General features: G+C 42.5%; 1 protein-coding gene across 1 annotated transcript in view; it reads left to right on the top strand.

The window, feature by feature from the left end:
* SPTY2D1 (SPT2 chromatin protein domain containing 1) overlaps positions 1 to 18,554 on the top strand; it is a 34,531-nt gene that overhangs the window by 1,949 nt on the left and 14,028 nt on the right. The window contains exons 2-4 of the mRNA XM_014602345.3: positions 9,599 to 9,713; positions 10,564 to 12,105; positions 14,487 to 14,649. Of these exons, the coding sequence (XP_014457831.2) occupies positions 9,599 to 9,713; positions 10,564 to 12,105; positions 14,487 to 14,649 (1,820 nt within the window). The remainder of the gene's footprint in view (positions 1 to 9,598; positions 9,714 to 10,563; positions 12,106 to 14,486; positions 14,650 to 18,554) is intronic.

Below are 18,554 nucleotides of genomic sequence, written 5' to 3' on the forward strand. Positions count from 1 at the left end.
GGGACATCTGAACTGTATTTTTCACTCCTCAACTGAAACAGCCTTGATTTTCCTGCACTGGTGTAAATAAGCAGTGTAATATCTTCCTGCTGACTAGGTCATATTTTCCTGTGTAAAATACTTCTTTCCAGCACATACTTCTTCTGTGCTGTCATTTAGGTGGCTTACATCTGCTAAGGAGCAGTGCATTTTGTGAGAATTGTGGAAGATGAACATATGAGAGACCACCAGTGACTGATGATTTGAAGTGCTTGGGACTACATTTTGGTGGGATCTGTGTTTAACAGAGTATATTAAATCTGTTTTATGAAAAGCTTGCAGTAAGCCATGCTTAGGTGGACTATTCCTGCTGAACAAAAAATACAGACTAATAAGCAAAATTTGGTCCATGTAGAGACCACAGATTTGCAGATAGTTTAGCTCCTTTGTTAATGGACTTATCTCCTTAAAACACAAAACCATCTGTCTTTATGATAATGAAGAATGCTGTGTACACAGCTGTGTCTGAATTGCAGGCAAAAAGTTTTGTTTTAGAAATAATGTGATTGTGCAGTTAGACTATTCAGTTGTGCCTGCTCTAAAGGGTTGTAAATAGAGTAGGACCATATCCGTAAGTGTTCTTTGACTTCAGTGTCTTTAACCATGCTACTTCAATGTTCTCAGTATACTTCTTGCTCTGAAATAAAATCTATAGTTCAGCCTTTCCCTTCCTTTGAGTGTTCACTGATTTTCCAAACTTTTAAAGCCTTATAGTCTCACTCCTCACCCGTCCCCTTGTATATGGGATTGGGGACTGACCCAATAGAATTTCGAGCAGTGGTTTTCCACCAGGGTGCTGTGAGATGCTTTTAAGGGCCCTGCACAATATTAGCACTGTTAGGTGTGCCAAACGCCTACATGATTCACAATATAGACTCAGAGCTTTCCAATGGGAATCCATAGTGTCAAGAAGATTCTAGCCTATTACAGTCTTTGATTTCTTTGCCACAGAAGAATTACTCTGCCACTTTTTCCATAGTTAAATGATAAGAGATTTAATGTAGACATTTTCTGAGGCACATGCCTCGGATCTGAGAGGGTTGAGAACCTCTGACCTAGAGCCTCTGAGTTCCAGACTGGCATATTCCATGTATCAGTTGAGAGAGAAGGTACTGCAGCCTCGCCTAACATGGGCACAGCATGGCTCCAAATTAATCTTCAGCAGGACCATAAGTCATGTTAAAGCCCGTCATTAAGGAGGGGTAGGAACTTTGGGATTCAGGCAGACAGATGTTGTGTTTTCTTGTTTATAACATGCTGCTGAATATAACATGTACCCTTTTTTTGGAAGGCCTCAAGAAGCAAACAGGTATCTTACTTTGGAGTAGCAATGGGGACCAAACTGCTGTGCAGGTACTGGGGTTGTGCAGTTGGGCCTAATGTGACCCAAGGTCCTTGGCTTGATGTTTCAAGTCTGACTTGGCATGTGACTCTGAAGGGAGCTAGTGTGTCTGGCATGCTGGGTCCAACCCAGTTCTCCAGCTGTGGACCAACCTCATGTAACAGTTTGATCCCATGTGGTTGGGGACGGGGGCTCTCCATGGGTCTGAAAATTTGGCAGGGGAGGAGGGGCAGAGCATTGTCAGTTTAATTGCTCATGGCTGCAGTAGTTTGTTACTACTTCTTTGCCTCCCCCACCACCAGATTTCCAGACCTGTGGGAGCCCTTTCTGTCACGTATCATACCCGCTCCAATCTTTCTCAGTTGGTTTTGGGAGAAGGCTTGGGTTCTATATGAGGAAAATAAGGTAATGCCAAAACATTATTTTCAAAATAATCTCCTGGATATGCTAATAACTACTCATTCAAAAATCCCAGACTGAAAACTGGGGTTGAGTCCTCCTGTATGTTAGAGTTTAAATGTTGTGATTTTAAGTAGATATGTTTTATAAAATCTTTGTCCTAAGGACAAGTTTGGGGATTAAGGATTAGCCCTTTGGTGAAAAGTACACTTGTTTAAAAGGTTATCTACCTGGAAGTTAATTACATTTCTCATTACTAAAAGAGAAATACTTGTCTTAATTTAAACAATTGTCAATAGTGCATAGTTACAAACACTAGTGTTTCATCATGTCCTGGTAAAAATAGATCTGTTTGTTCGTCTCCCCACGGAAAAGCAGGTTCAGAAATAATAAAATGATGCAACTTGTGGCCTAGTGAATGGTTTAATTCAGAGAATGTTACATTTACAAGGTAAGAGTAATAACCTTTGCATTATTTTAAAAAGAAGAGCCCTTCTTAATGTTATCAGTAAATATAACATTGTTTTATAAATTTGGCTAACAAGGTTATTGGCTAGATGTTGCTAAAATTCTTTTATAGCAACTGTAGAAGATTGGTTTACATATTTTCATGCACTTGTGATTGCATTTCTACCTGGCTGTTATATTTAGTGTTGTGCAAGGTTTTTTGGTATTTATCCAGCACAGACTTCCAGTGTGACATTGTCCAAGTTGCTAAGTGCATTAGTCATGCATCAGACTGATCAAAGGGAAATTTTTACCATTGACATAAGCAGATGGTAGGATTAAGCCCTTAATGTGTTTCTTCATTTCTGTTTGTGAAGGGAAGGTACTTCCCTGCCTCACAAGGATGCCACGTGGCCGGATACATTTTGTATAGCACTCAGATCTTTGGATAGACGATGCTGTTAAAATGTTAAAATACTTATAGTGTAATTTTACAAATACTGTTAAAAGTAGCTTGACAAAACCAAGCCCTTTATCTAACTCTGTATTTTGTTGCCATAAAGAACCTCTTTATTAGAAGCTGAACTATTTTCACATCAGTTCCTTGTGCTTCTAATGAAGTGCCAGTCTTGACTATAAAAGTTCTATAACTTCCAGCAGTTAGTGACTTGAAACAATATAGTACTTGATGGCATGGAGGCCACCCAAAATTGAAACAGTGTTTCCTTCATATCAGCACTGGTTGAAGAGATGGGTACTTCATTGTGAATCAATCTTAGATATGCAGAAAGTGAACAAACTAAGCCATGTTGATGAACTTAATGGTTGTACCGTATAACTCTGCTGAAGAAATAGCTGCCAGGAAAACGTGCAAGACTGCCTGGCTGTCAGTGATGTGGCTTATAATATTGCATCATGAAGGCCCCTTCTTTACAAAATTCCTTTCTGGCTTTGAGTTGTACAAAATTCAGGTACAGATGAGTCAGCCAAGCAGAGACTACAACACCAGCTGTTATAGACCTGCTACCTAAGAAATAGGTGGAATGGACATGATTTAATGTGAAAGCAGAACTTGACCCATATCTAAAGTCAGTCTGTGAGAGTCACTTCACATGGCTGCAGCTAACCACATAAACCAGTGCCTGGAAATACCTGTCCTAGTATAACAGCTTCTGTGAAACAAGCATATGATGTAATATAAAGAGCTGGCCTGGACTGAAGGTTTTTCTTTTTTCTCTGGACACAAGTTTTATTTGATACTTGCACTCCAGGCTTCTGCAAGTTCTGACCAAAATGTTTATGGCTCTGACTTTCTCAGCCTTTAATACTCTGCCTCCGTTTTTATTCCTTCTGCCTTTTATTCTATGTAAAAGTCCCAGGCAAGCACTGGAAAATGGCTAATAGGAAGGGAACAGTGAAACTTGGTATTGATAAATGTTTTGTGAGTAGGATAAATACACATTTTTTCCTAAAAGTTGTAGCAGGTTCACATGTTGTGACAATATGCGATACACGCTCTTCAAACAAGTGGGTTTGGTGGGTTAGTTTTGCATAGTGTAATTCATGACCTTGTTAAAGGAAGTCTTTCAGATAAATATCAACTTTGAGGTTAATGAATAGTTTGTGTGATGATTGCAGTAATTCCTGACTTCCTGTTCTGCATCCTTTCAATTTTAAACATAGCTTTTTGATTATTTGGGGAAGGGATTCAGACATTTATTGGCATAAGTTAATTATTCAAAACAATTATAAACTATGTTAACACTTGAAGTAACTTTTCAAGCTTAACTTTCTACTCTTTAGTCTATTGTGCTCATGTTTCTCATTTCATGTCTTCAGCTACAATAGACTATTTTTGGCTCTTTGAATGCCACTGTCTTGGTTTTCAGAATTGGCAGTGCAGGTGGTGATTCAAGCAGTGTTTTTAGGCTGTGAAAACATTTTTATTAATATTGGATTTTGCACTAGCTTTATGGAACTGAAATTTTCAGCCTAACCTTCCTTCCCCTTTAATATCAGCACTAAAAAAGTTCTTCCTGAATCAGAGAACCCAGTTCCAGTTCTTTGTAGAGAAAAGTGTTAGGAAGGTGATTTTAAGAGTAAAACTTTGGCCATAATCCTCTTGCAGCTGTTTGTCAGCTCTAACAGTGATGCTTGTAGTTTCTGGTGGCTAAGCCAGTTTAATATTTATGTTAAAATCTCCTGTATTGAAGACAGCTACATTACTATTAACTTACCAAATCCACCCTAGTAGATGGATACTTTGCTTTTTAGATATTAATTAAAGTTTTTTCAGCATAAAAAAAAAAACCTGCTGTTTTTTTCAGCTTTCTTTAGCTTGGTACACTATATGGGATGCTTAACTAGTTGAGTTATTTGTCTTGACCAAGTAGAGATATAAAGCACTTTGTTAAATCCTTTCTACTTCACACAACTGGTCAACTTCCAAGGGATCTAGTTCAGGCTTTCTTATAGCAGATGAGTGTATGTTGGATGGAGGTAGGAATTGTGGAAATGGGTAATAATAAAGGTTCTCTATATAGAAAGGAATCTTCAGAGGAGGATGGGGGAGAAAAACTCTAAACAGGAACTCACTGATAGGAACTCACTGATAGGAAGACTCCTTTTTATTTCTTTAAGGTACACAACATGCAGTTGAGGGGAGAGATTTCCAGGGCCCTGGGAATGAGGCCCAGGGCCTCACTTGTACTCCGAGTCAAGCAAAGATAGCTTTGCACATTTTGGCAACGTTCAGCCAGGGAGCTGTGGTGGGGAGGTACCTTGAAAAATAATCAGTGTTTACAGTTTGAGAAGCATGCTGTTCCAGAATAATGTGACCTACTTGACTTTAAAGGCAGAACACATTTTGTTCTCTGTTGATTTTACCAACTTTCAGATAACTGTATGGGGCATCTGGTTAGTGTAGCTGCTACTAAAATGATAAAGTTAAGGAGTAGACTGTTTGTGCTTATCTTTTCTGTTTCTTCCAGGAAGCTGCTGTTGGACTAGCCAGCATACAAAGCAATCATATAGGCAGTTCTGGAACAGTTTTGTGCATCATACATGTAGTTCATTTTGATTTCTCTTCCCCCTTCCCCCCCCTGCCAAATAAGGCTCAGTTTATAAACCTGCTTATTAATTTTCTGGTGTGTGTGAGAGCAGAGTTAAGCAAAATACTTGTTGAAACAGAAGTAATGATTTATTATATGTGAAACCCTGTAATTTGTTTAGGGAGCATTTGGTAGTTGCATGTTTCAGATGAAATAGAAATGAATCTTAGAAGACTTCCTTGATGGGGAAGACTCATTCTGAAAATTCATCTTTAGCCTTGCACAATGGTGCTGAGGGAGGAGTGCTTGTAAAGCTACTTTATAAACCCGTTCACCAGATAGCAGAGTGCTTTGCCAATTTACAATACTAAGCTTAAAAACTGCTTCTCCAACATGATTTTCTTTACAAGCCTCTCTAATGTGATGGGCCAGTCTGTATTTTGTTCCTGCTGTGTGAAGCTTTTAGCAAAATAAAATAAAAAGTTTCTTTTGCAGTCTTGTTAAAAGCCCTGTCAGAATAAATCTCATTTTCTACATACATGCTTTTTAAAAAAAATCATTTTTGAGATTGGATAATTTTGTTTTCTAAAACTACATTTATTATTGTCAAACATGTCTGACTAGCTCTGTGAATAAAATTATCCACAAAGCAGGCACTGCATAGGTAGCAGCAGTGTATAATTCCCTTCAGCCCTCATTAGTAGGCTTCAGCCCTTTCCTGGAAGGTCTTCTCTGAGAATAGGTGAGTAGTTCTATCTTAGACCTGTGGTTTTCAGGTTTTTTTAGGCTTGAGTCGCACTTCAGATAATGCCAGCTCTTAGTTTTTCACTTCTTTTTTGACAAAAAAATAATAGAGCAATTTTTTTTCCGTGAACTCCAAATCCTCCATCAGGTCAGCATGTTTTAGACATTATGGATTCCTGTTTGAAATCTCTGGGTTTAATCATGTTTGTCTACCTAACCACAGCATCCTGTTTGAGAATTTGAAAATCACTGCCTTATACTAACTATCATAGTGATTGATTTGGTTGATTAATAATCATCTCTCCTTACCTTGCTGTTGAAGAATGCTGTATGGCAGTATTTGTAGCATCTAAGGCCCTGGGAAGGATTTGAACCAAAGTGTCCATTAACATGTCTCGTATCCCAGGTCAAATCCCCTGAACAGCCCCATGCAGTCCGGGACCCAGCTCTAGAGGGGTTCCCTGGGACACGTTATTTTTCAAACATGCAAATTTTGAGCCATTGTATTTACCTGAATCCAAAAGAACCAAATTTTAGATATCTCCCCCCCCCCCAATTAGATTCTGTGTATGGAAAGAGTGTATAAATTTGTTATATGTTTGGAATCTAATTACCAGAGGGTCATCTTAAATTTGTCTCCTCCACTCCCGCAGTGGGGAAAGCATTGGGACAGGTAGCTCCCACTACTTGTTGCTCCACCACTTTGCCCTCTGCCTCCTCCCTGTATCCTTTGCCCCCCTGCAGCCTCTGTGACCTACCTGTTCTCCCCTCCTCCCTTGTTTCTTACTGTCAGGTGTGGCTTTGGCTCCATTTCTTCCTGGGCACAGAGCACATGCAAGCTCCAGGCACGTGGCAGTAGCATCTCTTTCCCCAAGATACTGTGGTGTGGCTGGGCAGGGGCAAGAGCTTGCATGTTCTTCGTACCCAGGAAGGAGGGAATGTAGCCAGAGCCATGCCTGGCATTAAGCAGCAGAGCTACAGCACACAAGTGGTTGGGGACAGATGAAAAGGGGAGCAGGCAGCTGCTGTGGGCCTGACTCAGGCACTGACCCAGCCAGAGTCAGAGCTGCAGTAGGCACCTGCCCCCTCCTCTGCCTTGTACTTGAATCCAAGATGGAGGGGTGGGTTTCCTGGGGGGGGGGGGGGGAGAGCATTCATCTTGGATTCAAATACATAGCATATAAAAAAGACCTGTCTTTGTAATAAAGAAGACCCCAATTCCTGATACCTTACTCTTTTTAAATAGTACTTGAATGATTAGTTCCACCTGCTTAAGGTGTAAGTGCAGTAAGATTGTGGAGAGTAGGAATTGTTCAAAGAAGGGTTGTTGAGCCTTAGTTGTAAAGAAACATTTTATGCGTAGAGATGTCCATCAGTAAGTGCACTCGTGTTGTAGAAGCTTTTTAATGTAATGATGCTGCATGTCAAGTTTTGTTAGTGAAGTATAGTTGGATCGGGTAGGGTTTTTGAATTCTTTTCCCCTTGAGTCAGTTCGGTAATCACTAAAAGGAGACTTTTAAACAGCTGCTACTGGAGTCTTGCAGTTGCTATTCCTGAAAGAGCTTGACTGATTTTTAACTACCAGTTATTAAAAATGAACTTCTGAACCTTGAATCTTAGCAAATACACATTTGTTTTAACATACATTCATATTTTTATATAATGTGCCCAGACTGTCTGTATTCTTGTGCTACTGTCTTAATAAATCAGAAGTGGAAGCTAAAACTTAGCAGGCTGTAATCAAACCAATTTTAAATGTTTGGCCAGTTTTCCTGCCTCTCAAATATTTGGTTAAAGTGTTTTTTGTTTGGTTGTTTTTTTAATTACGTAGATACTGGGTCTGTGCGAAATGTCAGTGGGTGTTTCATTTCAAAGCTACTTCAATGTGTTTCGCACTTGAAACAATGAAATCAAAACAAAACAAAAAGATTCAAAACAGCTTTGAAATAAAACGAGGGGACTCAAAATGTTTCAAAAGTTTTGAAATGTTTTGAGTTTCGGAGCTGGGCTTGATGCAGTGCGGGCCCTACATCTGCGTGCAGGGTGACAGCATGCTGCGACTGCCAGCTGTGACTGGCACTGGGTGCAGCCCATGCCAAGCACCGGGAAGCCTGGTGCTGCCACTGGCCTCAGCCAGCAGTAGCAGCATGCTGTCATCCTGCATACAGATCCGAGGACCCACGCCTCCTGGGAGGAGTCTGGCAAAGCCCCACAGCCCTCCCAGGGGTGCGCTGGCCCCCAGATCTGTGTGCAGGATGACAGCAGGCTGCTGCTGCTGCTGGCAAATGATATGAGTTTTGCTTGTCAGCAGTTTGAGGTATAGTTTCCCAGAAACCCCTGCACCTATCTCCTTGAAACTTGGCAGGCTTCGTGCCCTCGGAAGGGGCTACCGTCGCTGCAATTTTCATCCAAATCTGGCCAAAACTGACAGTTACAGGCATTTTCATGATTCCCCATTATAGCCTATGGGCAAAACGCATCAAAACTGTTTTGACAAAATGAAATGGAACAGTACTTTGAAACTAAACAAAACGACAAAATGAACCACTGTCCCTTCAAAATGGCAAAATGGTGCTGTTTCACACAGCCCTGCTAGCTGCTAGCCAGGAAAATTTCTTAAATGTAAGTGTCTGGTAATGTTGCTTGATCAAAGACAAGTGCTACACTTCTGCCTCCTGTGACATTCTGATGATCTCTGTTTCCTTCTCTAACTTTTTAAAAGTGGGGTTTTTGTATTTGTGGGAAGAGAATTCAAGATTCCTCACTTCCTTCCTTGTTGTTTAACTACCACTCACTACTTGAAAACTCAGCCTGCTAGTGACCGTCTTTATCAAATGAAAACAAAAGAACAATATATGTTTTGTTTCAGAACATTAGTTATGATGATGCGAATCTGTGTGTGGGCACTGATTTTTGGATTAAGAATATCTTATTTTGTAATTTGGATTGTTTAGGTGTTTTTTTTTAACAGAGGAAGTAATCTTAACATTAAATGAGTATCCATATACAAATTTGCATTCAAAATAACTAATGAAAGTAAGTTTAAGTTACTTTAGATCCATTTTTATTCAGGCAAGACTTGAGAACCTGTAAATTATTTTGTTATGGAAAAGGGAGTTGCCTAACTGTGTGGCGTATGGTTCTCCTATTTCCTACTTAGTCTAGGAGTGTGGATTTTCTATGGGTCTATTTTGGGTGTTTCTGTAAGACCACTGGTGTTGCTTTTAAACTTCTTTGCAATCTCATCCCCTTCTCTGAATCATTTCCCCTTCTTTGTTCATCCAAGGTTTCTGCAGCCATCTCTTTTGTTCCCTTTTTTTCTTTTCTGGTTCCTGGTGCTCTTTATGCCCAGAGTGGCTTCTGCACATAGGTTCTGATCCTGTTTGGTGCCAGGAGCTCTCAGCTCCCATTGACATTCATTGCTATACTATTTGTTGTTGTTCAGCATTCATATATTTAAAGCCCAATAAGGATTATTATTACATTTCTCATTCACTATGGTTTCCCAGTTAGTAAAAATCATCTATTCAAGTCAAAGCCCTTACTTTCCTCAGGACAATTTTTTTTCTGTTTGCAGAAAAGATACAGCTTGGCAGTAGGCCCCCCTAAAAAGGTTCCAAAAGTCAAGGGTGTTGAGTCTGCAGCAGTACAAGCTTTTCTCAGACGGAAAGAAGAAGAAAAGAAGAAAAAAGGTACCTGTTTAAGTTGTTTCATGTGTTACCTGTTGGAGGCAAACTTTTTCACTGACTATTTGGGACATTTTCACCATATTCAGGCTCCCAATATACATAAGATTGGCATGTGTTTCTCCCTTCTTGGGGATATCCATACACAACTGGTGCTGAGTAAGAGCTGACTGAAGAGCAGTAATCATCAGGGTGGCAGATGGCCTGTTTTTGAATCGAAATATTTACACAGCTTTACTTACGTACTCACCATCACAGCTTGGAAAGTGTCTAGTATTAAGTAGTTTTCACCAGAAGAGATCACAAGGAGCCATTCTGATATTTTGATAATCGTTTTAATGTTGAACAAACTGTACTCTGAGTCTGAAAACGGCAGGTGGTCAGGTCAACCATCTTTAGAATGTTGTGCCTTTAAAAAATTGAGAGGCAGGGATTTCTTAGGGTGATATCTGTTATTGGACTGACTGTATAGTTGGGATAAGGTTAAACAGACATTATTCTTTAGATCTCATCCCCTTTCCCTGAGGGAAGAATGTCTTGCTTTCAAAAGCTTGTCCGTCTGTCCCTACTACATAGTTGGTCAAATACAAGATAACACCCTAAGAAATTGTTGCCTTGCATAATTTCTGGATCATCGTGGCTATAACATCAGTCTTACGCTGTACTACTTTAAAAAAAATTAAACATGGTGACTTATTCCAATCTGATTTTAAATCTTTTGGCCCTAGATTTTTCAGGCCATCATTTATGTTGCCATCATGTTCTCTATAATGTTCATCTCCCCCACAATTTATCAACTCAAAAATTCAGAAATGATCATGGGAAAACTCCTTTAATTTTTTTTTCTTTTTTCCAGAACGAGAGGAAAAAAAAAGGAAAGAAGAACTCTTAGCTAAACGGGTTGAATTGAAACATGACAGAAAAGCAAGAGCAATGGCTTCACGAACGAAGGACAACTTTTATGGTTATAATGGCATCCCAATTGAGGAGAAGCCTAGAAAGAGGCGGACTTCTGAAAATGTCAGCCGAGGGACAGATGCAGAATATACCACAGGAGATGAAACTGAGCAGTTTGAATACAGTCAAACTGAATCTGAGCATGAACCTGAAGAGTATGAAGAGAAACCATCCAAAGCTACAGCGAAACCAAAGGCCCCTCCCAAAAGTGCAGCGGCCCCAATGAACTTCACTGATCTTCTCAGGCTGGCTGAGAAAAAACAGTACGAACCAGTGGAAATAAAAGTAGTGAAAAAGGTAGAAGAACGGCCCAGGACAGCAGAGGAATTGCGAGAGAGGGAATTTTTGGAACGCAAAAACAAAAAAGGGGAAATGCAAAAAGAAAAAAAGAAACCTGAAAAAGAGATTAAGAATATAGCAGCTTCAGGTTCTTCAAAAAAAGTGTGCTCTCAGAAAGAGCTCGTGAATGCAAAACTTAGCAAAGCTTCAGCAGATAAACATTCCTCTTCAAAAGGCCGTTTTTCTTCCGTAAGTTGTTCAGATAAAAAATCCAAAGCACCAGCATTTACTGAAAAGCACTCCAGGCTGTCATCATCTTCTAAATACAGTCAGATGGAAAAAGCAAAACCTGCACAAAATGGATCTTTGAAAAGCTCATCTAGTTTTAGCCATAGTAAACCTCCAGTCAATGGAATAGGGAAATCTGGGTCAAGCTCTCATGCATTCATCTCAAAAGCAACTGCCAATGGGACTCAGAAACTGCTGCCAGCTAAAGAGCCTAGTGTGAAAAAATCTGCTTCTGCCCATACAAAACAAGGAGTTGCAGCACCTTCTCAGCATGAAGCCAGCTCTAGTGCAAAGCGGCCAGGCAGCAGTTCAGGATCTGGAGGAACTGGGCGTCCGAGCAGTAGCTCACTCATGGGACCTGCACGATCAGGTGGTAGTTCAGTCCCTGTCCATCCAAGCAGCAGTTTGAGCATGGGACTTGGGCGGTCTGGTGGCAGTGCTAGCATGGGACCCGGAAGGCCAGGCAGCAGCTCAAGCACAGGACTTGGAAAGCCAGGTGTCAGTTCAAGCACAGGACCTGGGAGACCGGGCAGTGGCTCGGGCTTAGGACTTGGAAAACCAGGTGTCAGTTCAAGCACAGGACCTGGGCGACCAGGCATTAGTTCAGGCGCAACATCTGGAAGGCCTAGTGGTTCAAGCATGGGACATGGGCGACCAGGCAGTGGCCTGGGCACCGGACCAGGAAGGCCAGGCAGTGGTTCAAGCGTGGGACCTGGGCGACCAGGCAGTAGCTCAGGCATCACTTCAAAACCGAAGTGTACTGTTGTATCGGAAACAATTTCATCTAAAAATCTAATCACAAGACCAAGCAATGGACAGCTGAATGGAATGAGACCTCTCCCAGGGCACAGACCACCAGGATTTCCTCCACAAGGTATGCAATGTTCTGCCAATGCTGTGGAGTTACAAATGAGTTTATATGTATCTCGTTTCATACTTCTCCTTAGTATAAATCTCTTAGGGTTGAGAGGTTTCAGCAACCATAGGTGGATTTATCTACATGTGCCTGATTTTTACCATAGTTACTATCTGAATAGGAAGTTAGATTGTAAAATGGCTGCTCTTTCTTCCCTTGCACCTTGCTGCCATTTATATGCTTTTTCACCCAATATCCATGCTCAAGAAATGAAGAGTCCTAGATAGTGAGCTCTCTTCTACAATGTAAGACTGTGCATCAGTGCAAGGAGGCAAATTCATCTGTGGAATGTGTAGGCCTTTTCAGGTAGCAATAAAATATTGCCTGATTGTGGATGTGTATGTGTGTGGTGCACTGAATCTAATAAGACAAATTAAGTTTCCTAATGTAAAGTGTCAGATTATGCTTAATAATCAGGGATTCTAGTTTTCTCTGTTTAAAAATCACAGATTCTCTGACTTAAAACCCCAAAATCCGTGATTAAAATGAAACACTGAGATATCTATCCATCTCGCGCGCGCGCGCGTGCTCTCTCTCTCTCTCTCTCTCTCTCTCTCTCTCTCTCTCTCTCTCTCTCTCTCGGTATCAATTGAACACAATGTTTTATTGATATATTTACAATTTTAAAGCAGCTTGGAAGCCTACCAGTACCTCAATCACTATAATAAAATAAATTCTAAGTACCTATAAATGTTGATGTTTGATTTTGGGTTTTTTATCATGGAACATCAGAGCTCCCCCTACCCCCTTCGCTCACCCCCTTCCACAGCCTCCAACCCTGCCGAAGGGAGCCCCCAGCTTCCAGGGCTACGGGGCCAGGGACCTAGGTCCACAGCCCCCTGCAGTAGCATCTGAGTCCTGGCTGCTGCCTGCAGGAGGCAGCAACTGCTGCGGTGGAGCAGAATGTGGAGCCCAGCTCCCCCTCCCCCATGGGCAGCACAGCCAGAGCAGAGCCCATAAAGGGTGTGGACTCAAAGCTGCCCTCCCTCCAGGGCCTCCGCGGCCCAGCCAGTGGGACCTGGCACGGCAGAGTAGATCGGGACCAGGCAGGGAAGCTTGATGCCACTTCAAGCCCCGTGCCACCATGGCAAGGTGCCTCCTGCCTGCCTAGCAGTGAAGGTCTCAACTCTGTGCCACTACCCTTGCTGCTTCCAGGCAGGCAGGAAGCGCTTCACCATGGTGATGCAGGGTTTGTAGCTGAAAGCAGCTTCCCTGCTCTGCCCTGCTGTACAGGGTTCTACCTGCTTGGTTGCAGAGGCCCCTGGGGGTGGGCAGCAGGGCAGGGTGCCTGAGCCCACAGTGGGCAGCCCAGCCCCGCCCTACATACAAATCTGGGGGGCATGTGCCTCCCCCTTGTCCTACCCAGGTGTGAGTGCAGTGGTGGGGAGCCACCCACCCCCACCCCCCCTGGCCCTGGGCCCCAAGCCCCTCTCACTGCCCCAGCTGGTCAGCAGCCCCAGCCCTGCCCAACTCCATCCCTCCCTATGGGGGCCTCAGTCCCCCCTACCAGACTTACCTTCAGGGAGCTGCTTTCCAGACTTCCTGGTGACCATGTGCATGTACACATGTGCATATGCACATTGTGCCCCTTGCCTGACCACTTTCCTCCCTTTCCCCCCAGCCCCTTATAGGCTGGAACTCTGCCAGCCTGCAGAGAGCTGTTTGCAAAAGGGGAAAATTTGCACGTTTCTCCATTAAAATTAAAAGTTTGTTTTTCTCGGTTAAAAGGGAAAATCCGAATTTGTTTCTGTTTTTCTGTGGGAAACGGAAAACCTGGATCCCTGTTAATAATTAAAATTTAAAATTGTACCTTTTATAGTCAAGATTCTTAAAGTCTTGCATAAGAATTAGGCCCTGCGGCAGATCTAATAAATTTTGGGCAGATTCACTTAGGTTGGAACTGGGAAGTAAATTTTAAAAATTATCTGAAAGTAAAGGGGATAGAATTATTGCAAATTAATATATTTGAAAATCCATAAATTGAACAGGTATGTAAACTTAGATTACGTTTTGGTGTCTCATCCAGGATGCAGTTGGCAATATCGATGGAAAACTTTTTACAACTGGCTTAGAAATGCTTCTCCTCTTTCTGCTACTCCCAAACTGTAATAATACTTTATTATTAAAAGTTTTCAAGTTACTGAGGCCCAGAATTGAAAACAGCTGTACCCAAAGCACAACATCTCTTGCATAGAGAGGGCTGTTGTAATCATTCAATATGTGAAGAAGGAGATAACATAATGGGGAGAAACAAAAATACAAGAGTTAGTCCTTTTAATAGTTAGGAGCATTTTTGCGACAAATGAATTAAAGTTGTACATATATTTATTCTTATTTAGGTCTTCCGAGGCCTTCTCTTCCACCAATAAGTTATAAAAGGCAAATATGTGATGAAGAAGATGACTCTGATTCTGAAATGGATGATTTCATCGAAGATGAAGGGGACTCCCAGGAAGAAATTTCAAAACATATTCGAGAAATATTTGGATATGATCGGAAAAGGTGAGAAATTATGGCTTAACATTAATTTAGGATGTCAAAATGTTGTCTCGCTAAATTTCCTTCTTCAGACAGTAAAGGTTTGATGGAAGTTTGAAACACTAACATGGAAGAAGGAAAACTGACTATATTAGAAAAGAGCAGAGGATTTTTCATCCAAGAATACATTGAAATTAAAGAAGCAATTGAGCTAATATAATACAGAAAAACCTGACCATACTTTGCCATGCAGTTTTCACATACCCTGTCTGGCTCCAGTAGGGAACGGTACAATTTGCTATGCACACAATTGCTAGAAGTATTAGTATTTGCTCATTTTTCAAATTTGCATGGGTATAACTATAAGGATTTTCCAGCCTTAAAAATCTGCTATATATCAGAATCTGTTGTATCCTAATTTGTGTGCTCTGCTTATCACTATGGTATCTGTCTGAGTATATAACTGTCACCAACACTACAGTTTGTGTTAGTTACCCTGTCGGAAGGACAAGTCAAACCTGACACCTTTGTTGTAAAGAATAAGCTATGTTGGGATATGTGCATCCAAAGACTAAACCTTTTATTTGCTTCACATTACTGATAATGACAAATGATCAAATTGTAGTAAATTAATGCAGGAATGAAACTTACACTTAACTCTGTGCAGTAACTCATAACTCTGTTTGCTCTCCTTGTGCAGTGAGTGAAAGCTATCCTGGGGTCGCCAATCCCTGAATGAAGGATTGCTAAGTAGCCCTGATCTAGCTTTCATTCGCTGCTGAGTTAAGAGTGGGCTGATGAACAGTTGCTGCACATCAGCTCCTCCAAAGTCTGTCCCCATCATCTATTGACTTGCTGGAGTTCAATCTTTGATCATATGGTAATATCCTAACCTTGTTTAATAATGAAGGACAAACCATTATAATAATTTAATATTTAGCTAAGATTTCAGATCTTATAAAATACAGTTAACTTTCATAGGAGGGATGCTTCAAATTTGGCATTTAAAATTAATCCTGACAATCCAGAGATTTCTCAGAAAAAGTGCATATATATATATATATATATATATATATATATATGTTCAAGGGTATAGGTTTTAGTCATGTTGGTCTAAGGACATAGGCAGATAAGGTTCTTTGGGTAAATATGATATATTTTCTTAGACCAACTCAAATATGGGGACAGTACTATTTTACAGCACAGTACTTCACTCCGCTGAAATACTCGTGTAGGTGGTGACAGGAACTGGCTGGGGCATGAGGGTGCTAAAGTGTGAGAGCTGCCTGCCACCTAGCCCTGTGCTTTAGCACTCTTGTGCCCCAGCCATCCCCTCTGTCACTGGATGCCAGAGCTTGGGACTGACCCCTTCCCCCTCTACCCAGACTTCCTGCGAGCCCAGGGCTGCTCTGGCCTGGCTCAAGTTGCTGTGGTTCCAGGTGGATGTATAGATGCTGTGCCTGGGAGCAACCGGCTCTGGTGCAAACTGTAGTGGAGTTTATCATGTCTCTTTAATGGCACATGTAGATGCACCCAATATCTGCTTTGTAACCTAAACTGTACTCCAGTTAATTGCATAGAAAGGGTGAAAGGTAAGCAGCTAGTCTTCAAGGCTTCTGATTCTGGCGAAAAATTGACTAGAACACTAATACAGTAGCAATAAGGGCTCTGTATTTAAGGAGCAGGGAAGTGCATAGCCTTTCTTGAGTTCCAAGGTTACACATTTAAATGGAGTACACTGTATATGTGACCTCCCATACAAGTGGATTAACTTATTACTCAACTGACTGCCGTATAAGATGAGCATTTTTTACCTGACGATTTCAGGAAAGGAAAACCAGAATCATAGGAATAGAAGGCAGCTTAAGTTATCTAGTCCAGGACTCTCTAACTGTCGGCCTGCAAGCCACACATGTCCTGTAAGGGGCTTACACAGACCTCAGGCTTCTGCCAGGCTGCCACTCCCCTTGTTACTTTTAGTGCAGCAGTGGCCAGCATCTCATTTCCACTCTCTTACCTCACTCTAGGGGTTGGGTTGGGTTGGGTTGCCCTGTATGAGGGGGATCTGTTGTGCAGCAGAGGAGGAGGCTGGCTACTTGTGCTGCACATGATGGCAGAGGGAGCTGCCCATATGGCTTGTGCAGCAGGGGAGCTGGGTTGTCTGTGCTACAAGAGCAGTGAGGAAGGTGAATAGGCTATTCACACTGTGTGAACAGCAAAAGGAGAAACTGGGCTGCCTGAACTGTGCACAGAATAAAAGAGGGGAGCTGCACATGTGTGTGCCTGGCCAGGAGCAGGATGAGGCCAGGTGGGGGATGAGGCTGTGTATGCGGTACGAGGGAGTTGGCCTGCCTGCATGGTGGGGAAGTAGGATGGATGGATGGATGCCTGCATGGCAAACAGCCAAATGCAGCCTGCCGCCCATGTAGTGTGCAGTCCCCGGCCACAGAGAAGTTGAACTTCCCTGCTCTAGTCCAACCCCATGTACGGAGACAGCACACTAAACTGCAACCCCGTTTAGCCTTTTCTTGAAAACATGCAATGAAGGAGATTGTATAGCTTCCCTTGGCTGCGTATTCTGTTGTGCTGCTGCTCTCCCAGAAAACTTCTTCACTACAAGATTTAATCTAAGATTTAATCTAAATCTGCTTGCTGCAGTTTAAATGCACAGCCATGTGTCCTACCCTCTGTCGCAAAGGAGAATGTTTCTCCGTTCATACTTTCTGCTTGAAATGTTATAGGTTACCTTGGCAATCCTTTGGCTGTCAGGGAAAGGTCATGACTTAGTTCAGTCACAAAAGTTGTGACCCCTCAGATGCTAAATGGTATAGAGCAGGGGTGGGTAATTATTTGGGCCCAGGGGCCTCAGATGGAGTTTTTGACGAGTTGTTGCAAGCCAGGTCAGCATCCCTCCACACCAACTCCCCAAAATTTACTATGCAGCTCATACAACTTCCAGCAGGGCTGCTTTCATTTGGCTGCAGCTGCCTGGGTGCTACTCCACTCCCTTCATCCCCAATAGTGGCTTCTCCTGCTCTTGATGCACCACTCTGGGATGGGAGGAAACTTCAGCCGGGCAGCTTGTGCCCCAGTGCATGGTGTGCTGGTTCCAGCATCCCCATCTTCCCTGCACTGGATCCATCCCTGCAAAGTAAATGACATGTGGCTGCCTTCTTCCACACCAGGAGCTGGAATTGCCCAGCTGAAGCTCCCAGCTGCCTTCTACCTGCTCAGCTCCACCCGCTCAGCTACCTGCGGACTGCCCAGCTAAAGCTTTCCTCCAGCCTGGAGTGGCCCAGCAGAAGAATCTGCTGCTGGAGGCGATGGGAGTGGAGCAACACCCAGGTGGTTGCAGCCACACCAGGAGCAGCCCTGTCGGAAGCTGCGCGCACTGGCCAGGGCCAGGCCCTGCAGGTGCAAACTGGGCTGAGCCCCATGCAGATCTCTGCAGACACCCCTGTGAGCTGGATCCAATCAGTTGGTGGGCCAGATGTGGCCTGCAGGCCATATTTTGCCCACCCCTGGTATAGAGGCAACCACTGTCTACTTTACTTCTACCTCCTTTTGTTTTCCCATTTGATGCTTTTCTGGTAGGTGAGTGGGAAGGTGGGTAACTTAAACAATCTAACATCTTAGGTTAGGGAGAAGAGTCAAACTATTCAAATAAGAAACTAAAAATATTGGCATACTATCAAGCTAAGAGCCACTGTATTTACTTGATTCCAAGGTGAGATTTTTCACCCCATTCACCATCATGAGGGAAAATTAAGTTTCATCTTAGGCTTGAGTAATTGCAGGCAGACTGGGTCCTGTGCTGTTCTCTGGCTGCGAGCTGATTCTCCTGGCTCCCTGCTGAGCTAGGGAACGGTAGGAGAATCAGCCTGAAGCCAAAGAGCAGTGAGACCCAGTGTTGATTCCATCCTGGCTAT

This window comes from Alligator mississippiensis, chromosome 2 (assembly GCF_030867095.1).
Source record: "Alligator mississippiensis isolate rAllMis1 chromosome 2, rAllMis1, whole genome shotgun sequence".
In the NCBI taxonomy this organism is placed as follows: Eukaryota; Metazoa; Chordata; order Crocodylia; family Alligatoridae; genus Alligator; species Alligator mississippiensis.